The sequence below is a fragment of the Caenorhabditis briggsae genome (assembly GCF_000004555.2).
Source record: "Caenorhabditis briggsae complete genome, chrI, whole genome shotgun sequence".
Lineage (NCBI taxonomy): Eukaryota > Metazoa > Nematoda > Chromadorea > Rhabditida > Rhabditidae > Caenorhabditis > Caenorhabditis briggsae.
In genome coordinates this window covers 1,175,893-1,200,850 of record NC_013489.2, presented here as the reverse complement: position 1 = coordinate 1,200,850, position 24,958 = coordinate 1,175,893, and the positions used below count along the sequence as shown (strand labels likewise).

The 24,958-nt window shown below is 36.7% G+C and overlaps 2 protein-coding genes across 2 annotated transcripts; one reads left to right on the top strand and one right to left on the bottom strand.

Annotated features, from left to right (window-relative positions):
* Positions 1–9,183: 9,183 nt before the first annotated feature.
* Positions 9,184–17,273, top strand: CBG18550 (the record flags this gene model as incomplete). Its single annotated transcript, XM_002638702.2, has 12 exons — positions 9,184–9,212; positions 9,258–9,335; positions 9,411–9,483; positions 9,527–9,632; positions 9,682–9,863; positions 11,143–11,489; positions 12,295–13,087; positions 14,064–14,267; positions 14,961–15,056; positions 15,114–15,225; positions 16,332–16,462; positions 17,007–17,273. The coding sequence occupies 12 exons, from the start codon at positions 9,184–9,186 to the stop codon at positions 17,271–17,273; spliced, it is 2,418 nt and encodes an 805-aa protein (XP_002638748.2).
* Positions 17,274–19,581: 2,308 nt separating this feature from the next.
* On the bottom strand, positions 19,582–23,420 carry CBG18549 (the record flags this gene model as incomplete). Its single annotated transcript, XM_002638701.2, has 5 exons — positions 19,582–19,909; positions 21,061–21,221; positions 21,281–21,357; positions 21,772–21,873; positions 23,339–23,420. The coding sequence occupies 5 exons, from the start codon at positions 23,418–23,420 to the stop codon at positions 19,582–19,584; spliced, it is 750 nt and encodes a 249-aa protein (XP_002638747.2).
* Positions 23,421–24,958: the final 1,538 nt, after the last annotated feature.

Below are 24,958 nucleotides of genomic sequence, written 5' to 3'. Positions count from 1 at the left end.
CCCGAATTTCTGAATTTCTGAATTTCTGAATTTCTGAATTTCTGAATTTCTGTTTTTTAGAATTTCTGAATTTCTGAATTTCTGAATTTCTGAATTTCTGAATTTCTGAATTTCTGAATTTCTGTTTTTTAGAATTTCTGAATTTCTGAATTTCTGAATTTCTGAATTTCTGAATTTCTGAATTTCTGAATTTCTGTTTTTTAGAATTTCTGAATTTCTGAATTTCTGAATTTCTGAATTTCTGAATTTCTGAATTTCTGTTTTTTAGAATTTCTGAATTTCTGAATTTCTGAATTTCTGAATTTCTGAATTTCTGAATTTCTGAATTTCTGAATTTCTGAATTTTAGAATTTCTGAATTTCTGAATTTCTGAATTTCTGAATTTCTGAATTTCTGAATTTCTGAATTTCTGAATTTCTGAATTTCTGAATTTTAGAATTTCTGAATTTCTGAATTTCTGAATTTCTGAATTTCTGAATTTCTGAATTTCTGAATTTCTGAATTTCTGAATTTCTGAATTTCTGAATTTCTGAATTTCTGAATTTCTGAATTTCTGAATTTCTGAATTTCTGAATTTCTGAATTTCTGAATTTCTGAATTTCTGAATTTCTGAATTTCTGAATTTCTGAATTTCTGAATTTCTGAATTTCTGAATTTCTGAATTTCTGAATTTCTGAATTTCTGAATTTCTGAATTTCTGAATTTCTGAATTTCTGAATTTCTGAATTTCTGAATTTCTGAATTTCTGAATTTCTGAATTTCTGAATTTCTGAATTTCTGAATTTCTGTTTTTTAGAATTTCTGAATTTCTGAATTTCTGAATTTCTGAATTTCTGAATTTCTGAATTTCTGAATTTCTGAATTTCTGAATTTCTGAATTTCTGAATTTCTGAATTTCTGAATTTCTGAATTTCTGAATTTCTGAATTTCGGAATTTCTGAATTTCTGAATTTCTGAATTTCTGAATTTCTGAATTTCTGAATTTCCGAATTTCTGAATTTCTGAATTTCTGAATTTCTGAATTTCTGAATTTCTGAATTTCTGAATTTCTGAATTTCTGAATTTCTGAAGAAAAAAAAAAGAAATTTAGTAGTGGACCACACTAAATTTCCGTTCCCAAAATCTGATTTTCCCAGTTTCACTTTATTTTTCGAAAAGTGGAAAAAAGAGAAATAGAAGAAAATTGAAAAATAGGAATTTCTTTTCGAATGACACCAAAAACATGAAACTAAAATTGAACTATCGACCAGGAACTAAAAAATCCAGAAAATGTCAATTTTCGAGTATCAAAAAATTAGCTTTGTACTTGTCCGTTTTCTTTGAAAATTTCAGGGAATATAAAACAAATCCAGAGCTTTATTTTTGTAGTTGACAACTTTTTTTTAGCTCTTCCAGTTTTTGAGTTATAGCCTTTTTAAAATAGCATACTGAAAAAAAGAAGGGGAAGAGAGACGGAGAGAAAAAAAGAAAAAAGTAAAATGAGATTCCAAAAAATGGAATGGCTCTCCAGATGAGCAAATAAAAGGGACAAAAATGAATTGAAAAAAAAAGTATTTAGTGGCAGAAAAAACACGAATTCAATGGAAAATTCGGGCATCCGGACACTCGGAAATCGGGACAAAAGGCTCACCAGATTTAAGCGTCTACAAAACCACTTTACCAGTTTTCGATACTTCTCAAAATTTCAGAGTATACTAAACAACTATAGAGCTTTAATTTTGTAGTTGACAACTTTTTGATGCAAACGCGCTCTGTCGAGATATGCCACGTGGAAGCGAGCGGCTCCCGCGAGCCGTCGTCAAGGTGGGGGCGCCGCTTCCACGTGGCATATCTCTTCAGGTTCGAATTTTACAAAAAAAGTTGTCAACTACAAAAATGAAGCTCTAGTTTTGTTTAGTATATTCTGAAATTTTCAGAAAAATTGGAAAGTTTCGATTAGGATTTCTAGGGGTCGGAAAACCCCGATTTTTCAGAGCTAAAGTACTTTTTAAAGGGATTTTTGAGAATTTCTAGTAATTTTCAAATATAAGGAACCCCGAAAAAGATAGTGTCACAAAATGAAGGAAATTTGAGCGGATTGAAAGGGGCAAGTGAGAGTAAATGGGGCGGGAAATTTGAAAAGAGAGAGAGCAAAGGGTCTTCTTTTTGTTGTTGTTGAAGAAGGGGATGGGGGTCCAGTGGATAAATTGAATTACAATCTTCTTCTCTTCTTCATCATTTCTATTGAGAGAGAGAGAGAGAGAGAGAGAGAGAGAGAGAGAGAGGAGTCAAAAAGTGCAGCAAATGTGATGAAAGAAGCAATTGAACACTCAGGAATTTAAAGGGACAGGTTGGTGATATTGGAGCTAGTGAGAGAGCTAGTGAGAAAAAGAGGGCACATGATTTTTTGGTGATTTTCTTTTGCAGGGATTTCTCTAGTTCCGGGACCAAGTTTTTTTGTACTGTGCTTCATAAATTCTTGGAAATTCTGAATATCAAAAATTCTGAAATTCGAAAATTCAGAACCTCAGAAATTAAGAAGTTCAGAAATTAAGAAATTCAGAAATTCAGAAATTCAGAAATTCAGAAATTCAGAAATTCAGAAATTCGGAAATTCAGAAATTCAGAAATTCAGAAATTCAGAAATTCAGAAATTCAGAAATTCAGAAATTCAGAAATTCAGATATTCAGAAATTCAGAAATTCAGAAATTCAGAAATTCAGAAATTCAGAAATTCAGAAATTCAGAAATTCGGAAATTCAGAAATTCAGAAATTCAGAAATTCAGAAATTCAGAAATTCAGAAATTCAGAAATTTAGAAATTTGGAAATTCGGAAATTTGGAAATTCAAAATTCCATGAAATTCAAAATTCTATGAAATTCAGAAATTCGGAAATTCAGAAATTCAGAAATTCAGAAATTCAGAAATTCAGAAATTCAGAAATTCAGAAATTTAGAAATTTGGAAATTCGGAAATTTGGAAATTCAAAATTCCATGAAATTCAAAATTCTATGAAATTCAGAAATTCGGAAATTCAGAAATTCAGAAATTCAGAAATTCAGAAATTCAGAAATTCAGAAATTCAGAAATTCAGAAATTCAGAAATTCAGAAAGTCAGAAGATTCGGAAATTTGGAAATTCTAAATTCCATGAAATTCAGAAATTCTATGAAATTCAGAAATTCAGAAATTCAGAAATTCAGAAATTCGGAAATTCGGAAAATCAGAAATTCAGAAATTCAGAAATTCAGAACTTCAGAGTTACAGAATTCGAGAATTTGAGAATTTGAGAAATTCAGAAATTCAGAATATCTGAAATTTTCCAATTTTCCATTGTTTCAAAGAAAAGAAATATGACGAAAAAAGAGCAAAGATTTTTGAGAGCAAAAAAGAGGGATAAAGTTTCAAAAATTGTTAGAGTTTCTGCAAAAACTAAAAAATCGGACAGCTGACTTTTTACGTCGTTTTTAACGGAAGAGTATAAGAAAGTAAGAGGGTGCAGAGAAACGAGAATGCCTCGTTTCTCTGCGTCTCGCACTGTAGGTTTTAAAGGCGGATAACTTGAAAACTAAAAGCGCTAGAAAAAAGTTGTCAACTGGAAAATTGTAGCAAATTTAATTTGAAATAATTTTTTAATTGACACAATTTTTCTAGCATTTCTACGTTTTGAGTTATGCGCCTTTAAACTCAAGTGTCCAGATAGTCGAGTGAGAGCTGGCCTAGAAAAATCAGAGGTTTCTAGGCAACCAGTGACAAGTAATATATAAAAAAGAAAAAGAAAACGAAAAAAAAGAGGGTCAAAAAGAACAAAAAATGTGTAAAAACGGGGGAAAAATGTTTCTTTGTCTGGCCACTTTTACTACTTGGGTCTCACATAGTGGCCCCTTTTTCTAAGACCCACTTGTCAGCTTTAAAAAGAGCCCGACACTTTTTTTGGAGCAAAAAAAAAGTGATGAGCAGAAAACAGAAATATGAGTGGTTAGATATGGGAATGAGAGAGAGGGAGCGCGCGCGCAGAGAATCGAGAGCGTCTGGCTTCTCTGCGTCTCAACTGCTAACTTTAAAGGCGCATATCTCGAAAACCAAAAACGCTAGCAAACAATGTCTAACAACAAAAATGTTGGTTACAAAATTTCGCACATTTTACTTTTGCAAGCTAGCGTTAAAACTGAGAAAGTTAGACGCAGAGAAAGAGAGCGTTTGGCTTCTCTGCGTCTCTCCCAAACTTTAAAGGCGCAAAGCTCAAAAACCAAACTAGCTAGCAAAAAGTTTTCAACTACAAAAATGTTTGTTATATAATTTCACACATTTTGTTAGTTGACCATTTTTTTTCTAGTGCAAAATCTAACGCTAAATAAGCCCCGCTCATTTTAAAGGCGCATGGAAAAAAGGGAGCATTTCGAAATTGGATTCTAGAATTGGAAAATAGGGGTGTTAATGACTTGCTAACTAAACCCATTTTCCTCGTCATCGTATTTTCAGCTGCGTTATTTTGAAAGAGAGAGAGAGAGAGAGAGAGAGAGAGAGAGAGAGAGAGGGGCAAGAAGAAGCGTGTCTACTTTTTAAACTACAGTATCTCACTCAATTTCAATGATAGACAAATTTTGTAAATTAAAACATGTCAAATATATTGTTAATCATTTTTGTAATTTATCATTTTTAGCTAGCTATTTTGGCTTTCGAGATATGCGCCTTTCAAGTTTCCTTGGGTGGAAGAGATGCAGAGAAGCGATACCCTCTTCTTTCTCTGCGTCTAACTTTCCCAATTTCAAAGCTAGACCGTTTTTTTAAACTAACAAAATATGTGATATTTAATAACAAATATTTTTGCAGTTGACAATTTTTTGCTAACTATTCAGGTTTTTGAGATATGCGCCTTTAAAGTTTCCGTGGGTGGCAGAGACGCAGAGAAGAGAGGCGGTCTCGTTTCTCTGAGTCTAACTCACTTAATTGGAAAGATAACCAATTTTAGTTAACTAATAAAATATGTGAAATTTTAAGACAAATATTTTTGTAGTTAACAATTTTTGCTAACTATTTCGGTTTTGGAGATATGCGCCTTTAAACTCAAAGAGACAACATTCCCAAAAAAAAAAGTATCATCGTTCTCCCTTCTTCAGTTTTTCAATTCCAAAACGGAGCCATCATAAAAACAGTGATGGGATGTGCTGCTCAAAAAGGAGATAAAATGGGAGAAAGAAGGGAAATGAGAGAGGTGAGAGAGTGTGAGAGCCAGAGAGACGCAGAGAATAGGCACCATTCGAAAAAATGATGAATTACTAATGGCCATGTGTGTGGTGCCATTCACGAATGTTTTTGTTGGAAAATGTTAGTTGGTAGTGGAAAGGAAAAGAGAGAGAGAGAGAGAGAGAGAGAGAGAGAGAGAGAGAGAGAGAGAGAGAGGCTCAATGGGACAGGGTACCTTGAGGGAAAGAAAGGGAAGAGTTACATGTATACAAAGTGACAGAAGTGACAAGATGAAGAAGAATGTGAAGGAGAGGACATGGAAGGTTCCGGAGAGCAAAAGGGGACATCGGGACATACAGAGAGTCATTTGATGGGGTGCGCTAAAAGGGGCGGGATTAGATGCGCGGGTCACCGTGGTCCTAAACCTGTCATGCTATAGGCAGCACAACGAAATGTATGTCATTCTGTAGAACTTTTTAAATCCTACATTTTGCATTTTTAATTTTCTAGAAATATTGAGTTTGAAGAAAGTTGCGATCGATTTTGAGAGCCATCCATCCCACTGGCAATAGGGGTCCGCTCTTCCACGTGCCATATTTCCTCAGGGCCTAATTTTTGTAAAAAACTGTCAACTACAAAAATGAAGCTCTAGTTTTGTTTGATATACTCTACAATTTTCAGACAAATTGCACAAATCCTACGCTCTTTTTCGAGGTCTGAAAAAACGCGCCACCTTGTCGGCACTGCTGCCCAGGCAGCAGGCGCATGTAACCGTGTAGCTCAGCCGGGAAAATTTGAAATTATTTAGCATTTTAATATTAATTTTAAAGCTGAAAAAGAGCTAAATTTGAAAATTTAAATTTCATAAAATTTGGTTAAAAAATAACCGAGATATGATCATTTGAAAAAATGACTTTAGCTTAAAGGTTCTTGTCAAAAAAGATCGACACACTTCCAGGTGGCATATCTCTTCAGGGCCTAAATTTAGAAAAAAGTTTTCAACTACAAAATTGAAGCTCTAGTTTTGTTCAGTACACTCTGAAATTTTAGACAAATCCCAAAAATATAAATAGATTTAGCTAGATTTTAAATTTCAGAAAGTTTTTTATTTTTTTCTCTGTTTTCTTAAAGGAGGCCAGACACCACAAAAAAAAGTTTTCCTGATATTTTGCATAGAGAACTCCCATGAGGGGTTGAGCTCATGACAGGCAGCTCAGGGGTACAGCGCCGCTACCGGCTGAGCTACGGGGGCGCGAAGGCGCCTGACGACCGATGGTCTACATAAGCGCGGCGCGATTTCGACCCCCGAACTGTCCCCCGAAATTTTCGCTGTCTCGCCTCCTTTAATTTGGTTTCAAATTTTCAATTTAAAAAAAAATGGTTTTGGCATCAGAATTATGTTTAAAATTCATGAAAAACAGTTTTTTTTTTTGTTGAGAAAAATACTAATAGAAAAGCTATGAATTTCAAAAAAAGGGATAAATGAACAAATGGGGGAAAAAAAGATCTATTTGCAGAAAAAAAGACAAATGGGGAATTTTATAGGCAAACAGAACAAAAGGATATTCGTGAGAAAATAGTCAAAATACGGAAAATTAGGAGTTTTGTGTCCAAAAATAACTAATAACTTTTAGATTTTTCAAAATTGCCAAAAAACGATTTTTCCATTTTTTTTTCCTTCCAAAAATTGTCATTTCCGGCAATTTTATAACCATTCTCTCACCGAAAAAGAACTTTTCCTTATCAGCAACCTATTATTATCACAAAGAGAAGTAATTATCATATGCACACCGAGCATAAAGGGGGGCGAGTGGGGGGAAAATAAACATGGGTGACTAGAAAAGGTTGTCAAAAAAAAATAGAAAAGGTTGTCAAAAATCTCAAAAACCAGAGTAGCTAGGAGAAAGTTTTTAACTAGGGAAATATTTTTTGTAGAATTTTACACATTTTTTTAATTTGCAGCTTTTTGATATATTTTTTGGTTCGCGAGATATGAATGAAGAAAGAGAGCACAGAGAAACGAGAAAGCGCGCGCACCTCTTACCTTTAAAGGCGCATATCTCATAAACAAGAAAAGCTAGCAGAAGATTGCTAACTACAAAAATATTTGTTATAAAATTAAGCATATTTTTTTGGTTTATAAAAGTTGTCTAGCTTTAAAACCGAGGAAGTTAGACGCAGAGAAACGAGACCGCCTCACTTCACTGCGTCCTCCCGCCCAAGGAAACTTTAAAGGCACATATCTCAAAAACCAAAAAAGCTAGCAAAATGTTGTCAATTGTAAAAATAATTGTCTTTATTTTACACTATTTTTCAACTTACAAAATTAATCTAGCTTAAAAACTGAAGAAGTTAGACGCAGAGAAACGAGAGGGTAGGGCTTCTCTGCGTCCTCCCGCCCGATGAGATTTTAAAGGCGCATATCTCGAAAACCAAAATAGTTAGCCAAAAGTTGTTAACCACAACATTGTTTTTTATAAAATTCTACACATTTTGTTAGTTTACCAAAATGTTCTAGCTTTCAAACCGAGAAAGTTAGACGCAGAGAAACAAGAAGGTATGACTACTCTGTGCCTCGCCCCTTCACTACTGAACTTTAAAGGCGCATATCTCAAAAACTAAAATAGTTAACAAAAAGTGGTTCACTACAAAAATATTTTTCATAAAATTCTACACATTTTATCAGTATATTAAAACTGTCTATCTTTAAAATTAAGCAAGATACGGTAGTTTCAAAAAAAAATAGGTTCCCATTTTTAGCTCAATTTGCAGTAAAATGAATCTAAAACGCTTCAAACTTGGATTTTTTGGGAAAATCAAAAAATCCACAGGATCTTCACAAAATGTAAAATTCAACTAGATAGTTTTTACAAAAAGTTAAGGTACTAGAAACTGCTGAAATTTCCAATTTCAGATTCCTTATCAATTATCAACTAGTTCTAGTAAATTTAAATCGATTCGCTGCTGCTATCAAATTGCTAAAGTGATGAGAGATAACAGCAAAGGGTCCTCTCACTCATTTTTACACAAAAATGAGCAATGAAAGTGAGAGAAGGCGAGAGAGTGAGAGGGTAAGAGAGACGCAGAGAAAGAAATGAGTAGAACCGAAATGAGTCGGAAAATGAATGGGTTTGTTGTAACGAGCGGGAGAGGGGAAACACTTTTTTGCAATTTAAAAGTAATACAAGACACTTCTTAATAGTATAGTGGACATCGGGACACTTGGAAATCCGGAGGGACCTAAATTATGTGAATTAGAAAATTGAGGTCCTACAAAAGCACTTTACCAATTCCAGATTGATCTGAAAATTTCAGAGTGTACTGAACAAAACTAGAGCTTCACTTTTGTAGTTGACAACTTTTTTGTGCAAACACGCTCTAACGAGATATGGCTTGTGGAAAGAGGCGGGAGTTTAAAACTTTTCAAATTCTAGGTGGCATATCTCCCCAGGATGAGAAGCTAAAAAGGTGTCAACTACAAAAATAAAGCGCTAGTTTTGTTTGGTATACTGTAGAATTTTAAGGAAAATTGAAAAATGTTACAGACAAATTTTCAGACAAAAACAACTTTTCAGGTGACCAAAAAATTGTTTTTCAGAATTTTTTTCCAGATATTTTTTTTCAAGATTTTTCGAAAAAAAGGATATGGTCTAAAAGTTTTTTTTCGTCTCCATTGGTTCTTCTCCAGGAAAAAAAAAACAAATTTCATAACTTCCCTTAGAATTTCTTATTTTTCTTGTTTTTCGAGATTTTTCAATGTTTTTCAGCTTTCTAAGCCTAATTTTTACAATTTTTTTCAATTTTAAACCCTGTTTTTAAAGATTTTTCACCTCAAAACGACATTTTTCTCGCTTTTTCCCCGAAAAAAGCGAAAAAAAATCGAATTTCCCTCTTACTGGTGCAAACGCGCTCCACCGCACTCAAAAATTTTTTCGCATTTTTTCCCACCAATTTCCTTCTATTTTCCTTATTTTTCATCGATTTTCACCAAATTTTTTTTCTAATTTTCAGGTAATAATGTATGGAGGATATCAGGGTGCTTATGGGTAAGCTTTACCCATGAAAAATCGATGAAAAATAAGGCTTTTCAGCGCCGCCTACGGAAATCAGCAATACTCGGCCGCCGCGGCGAATACGTATCAACAGCAGCAACAACAACCATATTATCAGTGAGTTTTGATAAAGAAATTCTGTGAAACAAAAAAAAAAAAAATTTTTTTTTGAAATTTCATTTTTCCTTCCAGAGGCGTCAACCCATATGCCAATTATGGATTCGCAGCAGCTGCAGCACTTCCACCACCACCTCCACCACCACCGGTACGAGGATTTTCTGAAAAAAATCTGAAAATTATAGTTTTAGGTCCCTTCCACAGACTACACCGCCGCCAACTTCTCCTCATTCCCATCACAGGGCAGTGTCACAGCGCCAAGTGCATATTTCAAGAAGGCAGGAGCCGCGCAGAACGGTAAAATTTGGAAAATTTGGGGTTTTTTGGCCTAAAAGTCCATTTCCAGACTATTCCGCCGGCTTCAATGGCTACGACGCGGCTGTCTACAACTACGCTCAACAGACGACCGCGTCGTCAACGAAATCCACGTGGCAGCAGCATCAACAGCGAGGGGGCGGAGCCATGGGAGGGGGCGGAGTCAGATACGGGAAGCCGTCGAGTGGAGACAACAAGGAGTATTATTGTGATGTGCGTTCTCAAAAAAGCCTTTAAAAATAGCTGAAAATCACGCCGGAAGATTTTGGGGAGTTGTAGCCTTGAGAAAGCGTTTAAATTCGCTGAAAATAACCCCGGTAACGCTTTAAAAATCCGAGAATTAACCCGAAATTGACTTGAAATGACCTAAAAATAGCTCTAACTGACCTAAAATTAGCTGAAAATGACTCCAAAAGGGCTCAAAATTGCCTGAAGGACAGAACCCTGAAAAAACGATTTTTAATTGCTAAAAAATGACTTAAAATTGCCTGGAAAGAGCGCGAAATTACCTGGAAATGGCTCATAATTAGCTCAAAGTGAATCTAAACTGTCTGAAAATGGCTAAAAATTGACCCAAAACTAGCTGGAAACGGCCCATAATTAGCTTTAAATTACTCAAAGTTGCCTGAAAATGTCTTAAAAATAGCTCTAAATGTCTCAAAATTAGCTGAAAACGATCAAAAATAGCTCAAAATGTACCAAAAACGGCTCAAAATGACCATGAAATTGCCTGAAAATGGTCCGAAATTAGCTGGAAAAGACTCAGAAATAGCTCGAAATCACACTGAAATGACCCAAATGACCCGAAATTGGCTGAAAATGACCCAAATTCAGTTGATAATGACCCATAATTAGCTTTAAATCACTCAGATTTGCCTGAAAATGGCTCAAAAATGGCTTAAAATGACTAAAAAATAACTCAACATAACTCAAATTGAAACCCTTAAAGTGAAAAATCGCTAAAAATGAATCAAAAATGACTCAAAATGACTCAAAAATAGCCCGAAATTGCTAAAAATGTACTAAAAATGGCTCAAAATGACTCAAAATTCGCTGAAAATGGCTGAAAATGTCCCAAATTTGCTGAAATGGCCCGAAAATGGCTGAAAAAAAGCTGAAAAAGGCGAAAAATTTGCTTAGAAATTGCTCAAAATGACTCAAAAAATGGTCCAAAATTAGCTGAAAATGACCCTAAAATAGCCTGAACATGAACCAAAGTTGGCTGAAAATGGCTCAAATATAGCTCAAAACGACTCGAAATTGACTGTAAATGACCCAAAATTAGTTGGAAATGTCCCAAATTTGCTGAAATAGCCCAAAAATGGCTCAAAAATGATCTAAAATTAGCTTGAAATGACTCAAATTTGCCTTAAAGAGACTTCAAAATAGCTGAAAATCGCTCAAAATTGACCAGGAATCAGCCCGAAATAGCTCTAAATGACTCAAAATAACTGAAAAATAGCTCAAAATCCAATTTTTCCCACATTTCCAGACTTGCAAAATCTCGTGCGCCGGCGGCATCACCTACAAAGAGCATCTCGATGGCAAGAATCACAAAAAGCGCGAGGAATCGCTGAAAAAAGGTACCCCCGTGTCGAGTCTGGCCAAAAACAAGCTAACGTATCGTTGTGAGCTGTGCAATGTGACATGTACGGGACAAGACACCTATATGGCACATGTGAAGGGTGGAAAGCATCAGAAGACGGCGAGTTTGCATCGGAAGCTGGGCAAATATGTGCCTGAAGACGTGCCGACGATTATTGCTCCGGGAGCCGATGGACCGATTGAGACGAAGGCCAAACCCAAGTGGCATCAGCATTCGTTGCCGGGAGGCAAGAAGTGAGCGGTTTTCTAGATTGAAATAGGCTGAAAATGACTTTAAATTGGCTGAAAATGACTCAGAATTTGATGAAAAAAAGCCCCAAATTATCTGAAAATGACAGAAAAAGTCGGGCGAAAATTGACAAAAAATTAGCTAGAAATGAGCCAAGTTAACTGAAAATAGTCCTGAAATCGGTTAAAAATTACTGAAAATTGGCTGAAAATGACTCAGGATTTACCGAAGGTGACTAAAAATTAGTTGAAAAAAACTTGAAATAGGGCTGGAAAATGACCCCAAATCGGTTGAAGGTGTCCCAGAAATGATCGAAAATGACTCAGAATCGGATGAAAATTACTTAAATTTAGCTGAAAAATGACCTAAATTAGCTGAAAATGGCTCGGAATTAACTGGGAACGGCCCAAAATTGGCTGAAAATCTGCTGAAAATGACTCAAAATTAACTAAAATTGGCTGAAATTGCTCTTAGAAAATCGTCTGGAAGTGGCTTAAAAATCGGGGGAAATTTTGGCTGAAAATGAATCGAAATTGGCTGGCAGTGACTCAGAAATAGCTCGAAATTACACTGAAATGGTCCAAAATGACCCAAACTCAGTTGAAAATGATTCATTTAAACTACTCAATTTACCAAAAGGGCTGACAATGACCAAAAAAATAGCTGAAAATGACTCAAAAACCCAAAAATTCGATTTCCAAACCGATTTTTTGTCCTGAAACTGACTGAAATCAGGCTGAAAATGACTCAAAATCGTCAGAAAATTAGCGGAAATATGGCCAAAATTGGCTGAAAATGAAATTTTTCCAGAGTGGTTGGCATCAACACAGTGCAATTCGTCGGTGGTCACAAGCTCAACTCCACCGGCCAACTCGAAGAGAAGAAGCGAGAAGTCGCGCTGGCAGTGAGCTCCGTCGGAAAATCCACGCCACCTGCAGAGATCGAAGTAGAGGACGAGAGAGTGCGCGAAATGATGAGAGCCGAGGAGGTGCAAGCAGTGGGGCTGGATTATGTTCTAGAGGAACGGGATGCCACTGGAAAGCTAACCCAGTTCAATTGCACACTTTGCGATTGTAAATTCTCGGATCCCAACGCCAAGGATGTTCATGTCAAGGGTCGAAGACATCGGATGGCTTATAAGACAAAGGTGGACTCGAGCCTAGTGGTGGATCCGAAGCCGGCGAGTCAGAAGAAGAGCAAGAAGCAGCAGTCAGAGCAGCCGACAGTGTTCCCGGAACGCCTTCATTTGTTCTCGGCGCCAGTTGGCACTAGCCAGGAGGCGATTATAATCGACGAACGCACCGTCACAGAGAAGCTAAAATCGCTGGAAATGGGCGAGGAGTTCTATAAATCAACGGAACGAATGATTGGAGAGCTTCTTGGCATGTTTCGAGCCGTTTCCGAACGTGCTGGATACATGGAGACGGATGGCCTAACGGACCCAAAGCTGATTGTCATGGGAAACATGTTTGTTGGGAATCTGGCGAGAAAGACGTTTTTGAGCTATGAAGAGCTGGTGGCGGAGTTTGTGATGCAGACGACGCCGGTGCCGACGGAAGACGTTGTGAAGAAGGTGTTGGAGGCGGTCAGAGGGGTCACCGAGGTGAGATTTTGTGCTTGATTGGACTGGAAATCGCTGAAAATTAGGCTGAAAATGAAGCCCAAAGACCTAGAAAATTGGACCCAAAATAGACCTGAAATTGGGGCCTGAGTGCTCAAAAATAGGACTACCCGAGAGGCGTGAAAATGGGTCCCAAAGAATTAGGCTTAAAATAGACCCAAAATTAGTAGAAAAGGCTTCTGGAAATAGGTTGAAAGTCATTGGCCTGAAAAAAAGTCATTGGCCTGGAAATAAGGCCCAAAAATAAGCTAAAAATCGTATTTCAAAATATCGAAAACGAAATGTCACTGTTCTGAAATGGCACAGTTCCGAAATATCATAGTTCCGAAATGTCACAGTTCTGAAATGTCACAGTTCCGAAACGTCGTGGATTTAGTGTAATTTCAGAACTGCGACATTCTAGAACTGCGACGTTTCAGAACTGCGACATTCTAGAACTACGACGTTTCAGAACCAGACCGCTCTAGAACTGTCAAGCCTTCACAAAAAAGTTCTGAAACGCCCTAGTTCCTAGATCCATGACGTTCTAGAACCGGACCATTCTAGAATTGCTACGTTTCACAACCAGACCGCTCTAGAATTGCGACATTTCAGAACCGCTAAGCTATTTCTTGCTTACAAAAAAGTTCCCAACCGTCACAGTTCTAAAATGACACCAGACCGATGACAATCTAGAACCGCAGCATTATAGAACTGCGACGTTTCAGAACTGTAACATTTTAAAACTGTGACGTTCTAGAACCAGACCATTCTAGAACTACGACATTTTGGAACTATCCAGCCATTTTTCGATGACAAAAAAGTTCTCAACCGTCACAGTTCTAAAATGACACTAGACCCATGACGTTCCAGAACTACGACGTTTCAGAACTGACATTTTAGAACTGTGACGTATTTAAACGGTTTTTAGGAAAACATCTAAAAATTTTGAATTTCCTCAAATTCTCTGGATTTTCAGCCCGCCGGATTCTCATTCGACGTCGATCCGACGTCTCCAATTCGTCTTCTCGGCAGTGTCAACTATAATCCAGCTATCAAAATTCGTGTATCCCTCGCCACTTCACTATTCTCCAACAAAGAGGAATTGGCCAAATCGGATTTCGCGCACAAAATGGCGTGTGTCGATTTGAACACACAAGTTAGAAGACAGCGATGGTGGGAGGTGAGGATTTGGAGCTTAAAATTGGCTGAAAATGACCAAAAAGTCTGGAAAATAGGCTGAAAATTGGCGAAAAATAGCCCAAAAATTTTGAAAATCGGCTGAAAATCGTCTGAATATTCGCTAAAAATAGTCACGAATACATGAAAATGGCTGAAAATCGGCTGAAAATGACCAAAAAAGTTCGAGAATCGGCTAAAAATGACCAGAAAATCAGAAAATTGGCTGGCAATAGCCAAAAAATCTCTAAAATCGGCTGACAATTGACTGAAAATGACCAAGATGTCTGGAAAATCGGCTGGAAATGACCGAAAATTTTGAAAAAACTGCTAAAAATTGGCTGAATATTACTGAAAATGAGCAAAACGTCCGGAAAATCGGCTGAAAATTACCAAAAAATGGTTAAAGTTCATGAAAATGACCAAGAAATCGGCTGAAAATTGGCTGGAAATCGTGTGAAAGCACTATTCTTACTCAAGAAATATGGCTTTTTGAGTTTTTTAAAGCTAAAAATCGCATTTTCAGACAATTTTCGACCCCAAATCGATTCAAACTAACCTAGAAATGACTAAAATTCGGTTTTTCAGTTATTTTTACTCTGAAAATGTGGATTTTCGACCACATTTCGACTATATTTTGGACGAAAAATTCCATTTTCAGACAAATTTTTGACTCTGAAAAATTTCAAAATTTCAGCAAACGTGCCGCCCGCTCCTCGGCTTCCTCGCCGTCGTTCGTCTCCTTCGCGACGCTCGTTCTCGACACCCCGTGTGGAGTTTGCTCAATGATCATGTAATTAATAGATAATTGGGCTAATTAAGCAATTAATTAACCAATTATCGTTTTCAGCAACTCGACCTTATCGTTCACAACCTCATTGGCTCGACGAGCATCGCGTTGACACAGTCGGAAGCGTTGAAATTGGTTCTAGAGGCGTTTTCTGGCGGATATTTGTTTAATGGTACGTTTTGGAACTGTTTTCGAGACGTTTTAGAACTTTTCGCACGTTTTAGAACTTTTTGAACGTTTTAGAACTCTTAGGACGCTTTAGAACTGTCTGGGACGTCTTAGAACTTTCTGAGACACTTCAGAACTTTTCGCGACGTTTCAGAACGTTATAGAACTTTCTGACCGTTTCAGAACGTTTTGGGCGTTTTAGAACTTTGTCGAGACGCTTTAGAACTTTTCGGACGTTTTAGAACTTTTTGACGTTTTAAAACACTTAGGACGCTTTAGAACTGTCTGGGACGTCTTAGAACTTTCTGAGACGTTTTAGAACTTTTCGCGACGTTATAGAACTTTCTGACCGTTTCAGAACGTTTTGGGCGTTTTAGAACTTTGTCGAGACGCTTTAGAACTTTTCGGACGTTTTAGAACTTTTTTGACGTTTTAAAACACTTAGGACGCTTTAGAACTGTCTGGGACGTCTTAGAACTTCCTAGAACGCTTTAGAACTTTCTAGAACGATTTAGAACTTTACTGACCGTTTTCGACCTTTCCGTACGTTTTAGAACTTTCTGAGACGTTCTGGAATTTTTAGAACAATTCGGACGTATTAGAACTATGTATGACGTTTCAAAACGTTTTGGACGTATAGAACTTTTTGTGACGTTTCAGAACTTTCTGGGACGTTTTAGAACTTCTAGAACTCTCTAGAACTTTCCGGACGTTTTAGAATTGTCTTGGGCGTTTTAGAACTTTTCGGACGTTGTAGAACTTTTTCGGTCTTTTCAGAACTTTTCGCGACTTTTCAGAACGTTTTGGACATTTTAGAACTTTTCGGACATTTCAGAACTCTTAGGACGTTTTAGAACTTTTAGAACGTTTTTGACTGTTTTAGAACTTTTTGCACGTTTATAACTATATAGGACGTTTTAGAACTATTCGCGACGTTTCAGAACTGTTTGTGACGTTTTAGAACTATTCGCGATGTTTTAGAACTTTTCGGACGTTCTAGAACGTTTTAGACATTCAGCGTCATTGAACACGTTCCATGGGGCGTTTCAGAACTGTAGTTGCGAAATGTCGCGGTTGCGAAATGTCTTCTTGAACATACCAATTTTTCAGCAATCCTCGTGGACCCGTGTGAGATTTCAAAAGTCAACGTTCTGGATGTGCTCACCGATCAGCAGAAGCACGATTTGACGTCTTCGGCTCAACATTTCAATCGTCTCATTGCTTTCAATCAAATCCATGAGGTAAGAGAGTCATTCTAGAACTGCGACGTTTTAGAACTTTTTGTATTTGAAAATCCAAAAAAGAATGGTCTAAAAACCAGCGCTGTCTGAAAAAAAAACTGCAAAGTTCCGAAACGTCGCAGTTCTGAAAATTCGCAGTTCCGAAACGTCACAGTTCTGTAACGTCATTGGCCTAGTGTCATTTCGGAACTGTGACGGTTCAGAACTTTTTTGTTATCGGAAAATGGTTGGATAGATCAAAAATGTGGCAGTTCTGAAACGACCTGGTTCTGAAACGTCGTAGTTCTAGAATGGTGCTGGTTCTAGAACGTCTCAGTTCTGAAACGTCGTTTCAGAACCTTTTTTTGTAAAAGCTTGACAGTTCTAGAGCGGTCTGGTTCTGAAACGTCGTAGTTCTAGAATGCCACAGTTTTAAAATGTCTCGGTCCGGAAAGGTCGCAGTTCTGAAACGTTGTAGTTCTAGAACGACCTGGTTCTGAAATGTCGCAGTTCTAAAATGTCACAGTTCTGAAACGTCGCAGTTCCGAAATGTCCTGTTTTTCAGTTCCTCGGAATCGATCGACTTTCTGAAGACATCGCCGTCGCCGTCGCCGCTACAGAAGCCTCTCTAAAACGTCCACTGGATTCTGAAGACCTCATCGGAGAAGTGTACTCAGAAGACGTGGTGGAAGCCAATGGAGATCATCCGGATTCGAAAAAAGCACGTCTAGAGACTGAAGCGCCGATTCTGGAGACGGTGGAATCGACGGCTGTGCAATCGGGAGAAGGGGCGGAGCCTATGGAAGGGGCGGAGCCTAATAATGCCGACTAATTATTTCTTTTGTTTAATAATTATATAGAAAATAATTGACTTTTTATCGCCTAATTTTATATCTTTTTTTTTGTTTCGTTGCTGTGAAAATCCGTTTTAGAACTGCTCGTGGTTCTAAAACGTCGCGGTTCTAAAATGGACATTAATGTTTTTTGATGTTTTTTTTTACCCATTTCCTCTTCCCTATTTGCATCTCCTTCATAATTATTCTTAGGACATTTCGCAACTGTTTTCAGTTGCGAAATGTCCTACGACGTTTCGAACCCGTTAATAGTTGCGAAACGTCCGATTTCCCCCTTCTCTTTTCGCCTCATTCTTTGATCTGTCATTTTGTCTCTTTTTTTTGCTCTTTCCTGTAATACTGTAATTCCCCTCTTCCATGAAGAATAATGACTGAAAATTGGCTGAAAAGGTTTTTCAGAAAATTTGGAAATTTCCAGGAAAACCAAAAAAAAATTTCAAAAATCGATAATTTCCAAAAAATCCGAAATTCTGAAAATTTCGGAAATTTTTTCAAAAAAGACACTAAACCCATGACGTTTCAGAACTGCGGCACTTCAAAGCTGTGACGTTTTAGGACTGCGACGTTTCAGAACTTTGACATTTTAGAACTGTGACATTTTCAGAACTGTGACATTTTAGAACTGTGACGTTTCAGAACTGCGACGTTTCACAACCAGATCGTTCTAGAACTGTGACATTTTAGATCTATTCAGCCATTTTTTGATAACAAAAAAGTTCTCAACCGTAACAGTTCTAAAATGACACCAGACCCATGACGTTTCAGAACTACGACATTTTAGAACTGCGACATTTTCAGAACTGTGACATTTTAGAACTGCGACATTTTCAGAACTGTGACATTCTAGAACTGCGACATTTTAGAACTATGACATTTTTTCGAACTGCGACGTTTCACAACCAGATCGTTCTAGAACTGTGACATATCAGAACCAGATCGCTCTAGAATTGTGACGTTTCAGAACTGTGACATTCTAGAACTACGCCGTTCTCGAAAAAAAAGACGTTTTAGAACTACGACATTTTGGAACCATCCAACCATTTTTCGATGACAAAAAAGTTCTCAACCGTCACAGTTCTAAAATGACACTAGGCCCATGATATTTCAGAACTGTGACGTTCTAGAACCAGACCATTCAATAACTGGAAATTTCAAAAAAATCTTCATTTTCGTTTAAAATCTTAGTTTAAAAAAAGTCGAAAAATGTCATAGATTGCTCATTTCTCATTCTTCTCCGAATTCGTTTTTGTTTCTGTGGTCCCACTGCCATTAACTGCCGGTTTCTCATTATTTTTCCCGTTTTCTTCTCCATCCGAATCGATTTTTGACGGCGGGATTTTCGATTTTTTGTAAATTTTGAAAAAAACGATCAAAACGAAACAATTGATGATGATGGCGAGGCCAAAGCCGGCATAAACGAAAACGATACGAACTCGATAGACTAGTCTGAAAACTAAAAAAAATTAAAAAAATAAAATTTTAATTAAAATTTAAAATTAAAAAAAAAATTTTTTTAAATTTTTTTTTGTTGAAAATTTAGAAATTTAAACTTTTTTTGAATTTTTGGGATTTTTGAGATTTTCAGGATATTTTCTTTTGGATATTTCCGATTTTCAAAAACGTCTGAAATATTGAAAAATCTGGAATTTTTAGAACTGCGACATTTTAGAACTGCGACATTCTAGAACTGCGACATTTCAAAATTGGGACATTTAAGAACTGTGACATTTCAGAACTGCGACATTCTAGAACTGCGACATTTCAGAACTGCGACACTTTCAGAACTGTGACATTTTAGAACTGCGACATTTCAGAACTGCGACATTTCAGAACTGCGACATTTCAGAACTCTGACATTTTAGAACTGTGACATTTTGGAACTGCGACATTTCAGAACTGTGAGTTTTGAAAAAAAACATTGAAAAATCTGGAAATTTCGATAAATCAAAAAATTCAAACAAAACTGAAATTTCCGAAATTCTGAACAAATCTGAAAAAATTCAAACAAAACTGAAAATTTCAAAAACCAAAATTTCGAAAAATCCGAAAATTTCAAAATTTTAAACAAATCTGAAAAATTTCAAAAAAAAAAATTAATACCAAATCTGAAATTTTCGAAACTTCTGAAAATTTTAAAAACCAAAAAAAAAACTTAAAATCTAGAAAAGTCTGGAATATATGTAAATTCCGAAAAAAAAGTCAGAAAATTTTTTTTTAATTTTTAAAAATTTAAAAAAATTAAAAAAATTGTTAAAAATTAAAAAAAAAATTTTCTTTCAAAAAAACTCACAGAGCTCTCCTCGCCAGTCTCCGCTCATCCTTTGGCGTTTTCCTAATAATTTTCTTCGAAAACTGTCTTTTCGGGCTCCCCACAGCTCGCTTTTTACGGAGACCGCGTTTTCGGCACTTTCGGACGGTTACTGTAGAATTATCGGCAGTTTTCTGGGTCACTAAAATCGGCGATCTTTTCTTTGGCTTCTTTTGTGCCTTCGGCGTCTGCGTCTCTTTTCTCTCGCCAACGTCACTTTGAGGAGCGACCATTCGAAGTTTGGCTTGTTCGCCGAACAGGATTAGAGCACTTCTAGCGTTTCCAGGAGCACAAATGAAATAGACACTGGAAAACATAAATTAGATTGGAATATAAATTAAACATATCGAATTTTGGAAAGTTTCGAAAAAAAACTTTTTTTTTTGAATTTTTCAGTTTTTTGAAACTTTTGAGAAATGTCCAGAACTGCTTTAGATTCATTTTCATCCGATTTTCAGATTTTTTGGAATTCTCAGAATTTTAATTTAAAATCAGAAATTTTGGAATTTTTGGAACTTTAACATTTTTTTTCAAAATTTGAAATTTTTCAGTGTTTTAGAACTGCGACATTTTAGAACTGTGACATTTTAGAACTATGACGTTTCAGAACTGCGACGTTTCACAACCAGATCGTTCTAGGACTGTGACATTTTAGATCTATTCAGCCTTTTTTCGATAACAAAAAGTTCTCAACCGTAACAGTTCTAAAATGACACCCATGTCGTTTCAGAACTACGACATCTGAAATTTTGGGATTTTCGAAAAACTCAGATTTAAAAAAAAGTTCCATGATTTTCAGATTTTTGGAATTATGAATCATATATCTAAGATGTCGCAGTTATAAAATGTCACAGTTCTAAAATGTCACAGTTCTAAAATGTCACAGTTCTAAAATGTCACAGTTTTGAAGTGTCGCAGTTCTAAAATGTCACAGTTCTAAAATGTCACAGTTCTAAAGTGTCGGAGTTCTAAAATGTCCCAGTTTGAAGTGTCGCAGTTCTAAAATGTCGCAGTTCTAAAATGTCGCAGTTCTGAAAGGTCATAGTTCTGAAATGTCGTAGTTCTAAAATGTCGCAGTTCTAAAATGTCGCAGTTCTAAAGTGTCATAGTTTCAAGATGTCATAGTTCCAAAATGTCACAGTTCCAAAATGTCGCAGTTCTAAAATGTCGCAGTTCTGAAATGTCATAGTTCTGAAATGTCGTAGTTCTAAAATGTCGCAGTTCTAAAGTGTCATAGTTTCAAGGTGTCATAGTTTCAAGATGTCATAGTTCCAAAATGTCACAGTTCCAAAATGTCGCAGTTCAAAAATGCCACCGTTCTGAAATGTCGCAGTTCTACAAGAAATCCCAAAAATTCAAGAAACTTCTAAATTTCTAAAATTTCTTTTTAAAAATCTCATAATTCAAAAAAAAATCAAAACTGTCAAAAATTCCAAAAAACTCGGAAATTCCCTCACCGTACAAAATGCTCAAAACTGGGTTTCAGCGTCTTTCCAGCCTTCCGAATATTGATTTTTTCGCCTTTCTTCACGAAATAGTACGACCGGCTCCAAAAATTGATCAAAATCAGATATTCCGATTCACGGAAATTGATAAAATGGATTGTTGATTCGGCGCCCTGCAAAAGTTGTCTGTCTGTGTTTCCCGGTTGTCCAGATGTCCCCCCCCCTACCGTACCACTGGATATTCCTTTGTGAAGTTTTTCAGCAGCGATCCATGCTCAATGTCTATACCAAACTCTGACAACCGACGTTCTGAAATGTCATAGTTCCAAAATGTCACAGTTCTAAAGTGTCGCCGTTCTAAAATGTCGCAGTTCTAAAATGTCACAACTCTAAGATGTCGCAGTTCTAAAATGTCGCAGTTCTGAAACGTCGCGGTTCTAGGATGACCCTTTGTTTAGGATAGGTTTGATTTTGGAGGAAAAAAGTTGCGAAACGGTGTCAGTTTCAAAACGTCATAGTTCTAAAATATCGCAGTTTTAAAATGTCATAGTTCTGAAACATCACAGTTCTGAAAAGTCACAGTTCTGAAATGTCGCAGTTCTAAGATGTCGCCGTTCTAAAGTGTCATAGTTTCAAGATGTCATAGTTCCAAAATGTCATAGTTCTAAAATGTCATAGTTCTAAAATGTCGCAGTTCTAAAATGTCGCTGTTCTAAAACGTACGTTTTCGACCGCCAAAACTTCCGTCATCAATGAATGCCATTTGACGGAGGGAGACGAGATTCTCACGATCCAAAATTGCCTGGTCCTCTTTGATGCATGTGTCTGAAAATTTGTGTCTGAAAATTTCAGATTTTCAGACTTTTTTCAGGTTTTTCTCAACTTTTAGAATTTTGGGAATCGGCTCCGTGTCACTTCGAAACCGCGACATTTCGAAAAAAGTGTCGCGGTTTCGAAATGACTGGTTTCGAAGTGTCGCGATTAGGAAATGACTTTTTTCGAAGTGTCGCGGTTTCGAAGTGTCGCGGTTTCGAAGTGACTGGTTTTGAAGTGTCACATAGTGTTGAAATGACCGTTTTCGAAGTGTCACATAGTGTTGAAATGACCGTTTTCGAAGTGTCGCGGTTTCGAAATGACCGGTTTCGAAGTGTCACATAGTGTTGAAATGACCGGTTTCGAAGTGTCGCGGTCTCGAAGTGTCGCGGTTTCAAAGTGTCGCGGTTTCGAAGTGACTGGTTTTGAAGTGTCACATAGTGTTGAAATGACCGTTTTCGAAGTGTCGCGGTTTCGAAGTGTCACATAGTGTTGAAATGACCGGTTTCGAAGTGTCGCGGTCTCGAAGTGTCGCGGTTTCGAAGTGTCGCGGTTTCGAAGTGACTGGTTTTGAAGTGTCACATAGTGTTGAAATGACCGTTTTCGAAGTGTCACATAGTGTTGAAATGACCGTTTTCGAAGTGTCGCGGTTTCGAAATGACCGGTTTCGAAGTGTCACATAGTGTTGAAATGACCGGTTTCGAAGTGTCGCGGTCTCGAAGTGTCGCGGTTTCAAAGTGTCGCGGTTTCGAAATGTCTTGTTTCGAAGTGTCGCGGTTTCGAAGTGTCGCGGTTTCGAAGTGACTGGTTTCGAAGTGTCTCGGTCGCGAAGTGTCGCGATTAGGAAATGACTTGTTTCGAAGTGTCGCGGTTTCGAAATGACCGGTTTCGAAGTGTCACATAGTGTTGAAATGACCGGTTTCGAAGTGTCGCGGTCTCGAAGTGTCGCGGTTTCGAAGTGTCGCGGTTTCGAAATGTCTTGTTTCGAAGTGTCGCGGTTTCGAAGTGACTGGCTTCGAAGTGTCTCGGTCTCGAAGTGTTGCGGTTTCGAAATGACCGGTTTCGAAGTGTCGCGGTTTCGAAATGACCGGTTTCGAAGAGTCTCAAATTTTTAGATTTTTCAAAATTTTTTTTCAGTTTTTCGGAAATTTCAAAATTTTTATAAGTTTCTAGAATTGTAGATTTTCAGCGATATTTTTTTAAAAATCTGGAATTTTTAGATTTTTCGAAAATTCTGATTTTCGAAATCGCTAGGTTTCGGCTTGAAACTTCTCTATTTCTGGGAATTTTTAAGTTTTCAGAATTTTGAAATTTTCAGAATTTTCCGATTTTCGACATTTTCTATTTCAAATTTTCAGAAATTAGGGACTGAATTTCAGCCTTTTTCAGAACCATTTTTTCTTGAATTTCACATGTCCCAGATTGTTAGAAATCGATTTTTTTCCCAATTTTCTGATTTTCCAGGCCAAAAACTCACGAAATCTGAATCGATATTTAGATTCGACTGGGAGCAGCGCAGCAGTGAGAAAACCAATCAGACACCAGTGTAAGACACGCATTTTCAGCACCATAAAAAGGCTAGAATTGTTCAAATTTTGCTGATTTTTTCGCTTCTTTTCCGATTATGTGGATTGAAATCCAACTTCACGAGCCAACAAAATTTAAAAAAAAGAAAATTAAAAAATTAAAAAAATGATATTCATAGAGTCAGTTTGTGTGTAGTTTGGTGTCAGTTGAAAGAGCAAAAAAGGGAGAGAATTTGAAAAAAATGAAGAATCAGTTACCAGTAAAATTGGTTTTCAGTAAGGCATCGTGATGAGGGAAGGGAGGGGGAAAATAGCAAAAATAAGGACGTTTTAGAACTGTTGACGGATTATAGAACTGTGACGGTTTAGAACTACAGTAGTCTAAACTTAGAATTAGGTTTTCGAAAAAAAAGTACAAAAAAGAATTTGTAGAACTTTCGGAAAGTTCTAAAACGTCGCATTTTGGAAGATCAGACATTTTAGAACCGAAAAGTTCTAAAACGTCCTATTTTTCAAAACAGGACATTCTAGAACCAAAAGTTCTAAAACGTCGTATTCTGAAAAATATGACATTTTAGAACCATATAGTTCTACAAAGTCCTATTTTTCAAAATAGGAAACTTCAGAACCAAAAGTTCTAAAACGTCGCATTTTGGAAAATCGGACATTTTAGAACCCAAAAGTTCTAAAACGTCCAATTTTGAAAAATATGACATTTTAGAACAAAAAAGTTCTCAAATATCACTTTTCGAAGAATGGGACATTTCAGAAAAAAAGTTCTAAAACGTCGTACTTTGAAAAACAAGTCATTTCGGAAGCAAAAAGTTCTAAAATGTCGTATTTCGGAAAAACAGACATCCTCGAACCAAAAAGTTCTGAAACGTCGCATTTTGAAAAATAAGAGATCCTAGAACCAAAGAGTTCTAAAACGTCACATTTTTAAAAATAGGACATTTCAGAACCAAAAATTTCTAAAACGTCGTGGGGCATTTTAGAACCAAGGGTTCCGAAATGTTCTTAAAACGACGTTTGGGAACTATCAAGAAACCTAACTAGACGCTTTAGAACTACGACGTTTCGCAACTTTTCCCCTCCAAAATCAAACCTATCTTTAAAAAATTGTAAGCCATTCTAGAACCCTCGCGACATTTCAGAACCAAAAATTTCTAGAATGTCGCATTTAGAAAAATAAGAGATCCTAGAACCAAAACGTTCTGAAACGTCCTATTTTTCAAAATATGACATTTCAGAAACAAGAAGTTCTGAAACGTCTTATTTTTTTAATCGGACATTTCAGAACCAAAAAGTTCTAAAACATCACATTTCGGAAAATCGGACGTTTCGCAACTTTTTCCCTACAAAATCTATCTTTAAAAATTGTCATTCTAGAACCGCGCGAAATTTCAGAACCAGACCATTCTAGAACCGTCCAAACAAAAAAAAACAAAAAGAGGCATGAGAGAACCGTATCGAATAGAGCAGTGGGATGGGGAGAAAAAAAAGGTCAATACATATAAAAAAAATAATAAACATACCGGAATTTTTGTCAGTGGGAGGGGAGGGGAGGGGTT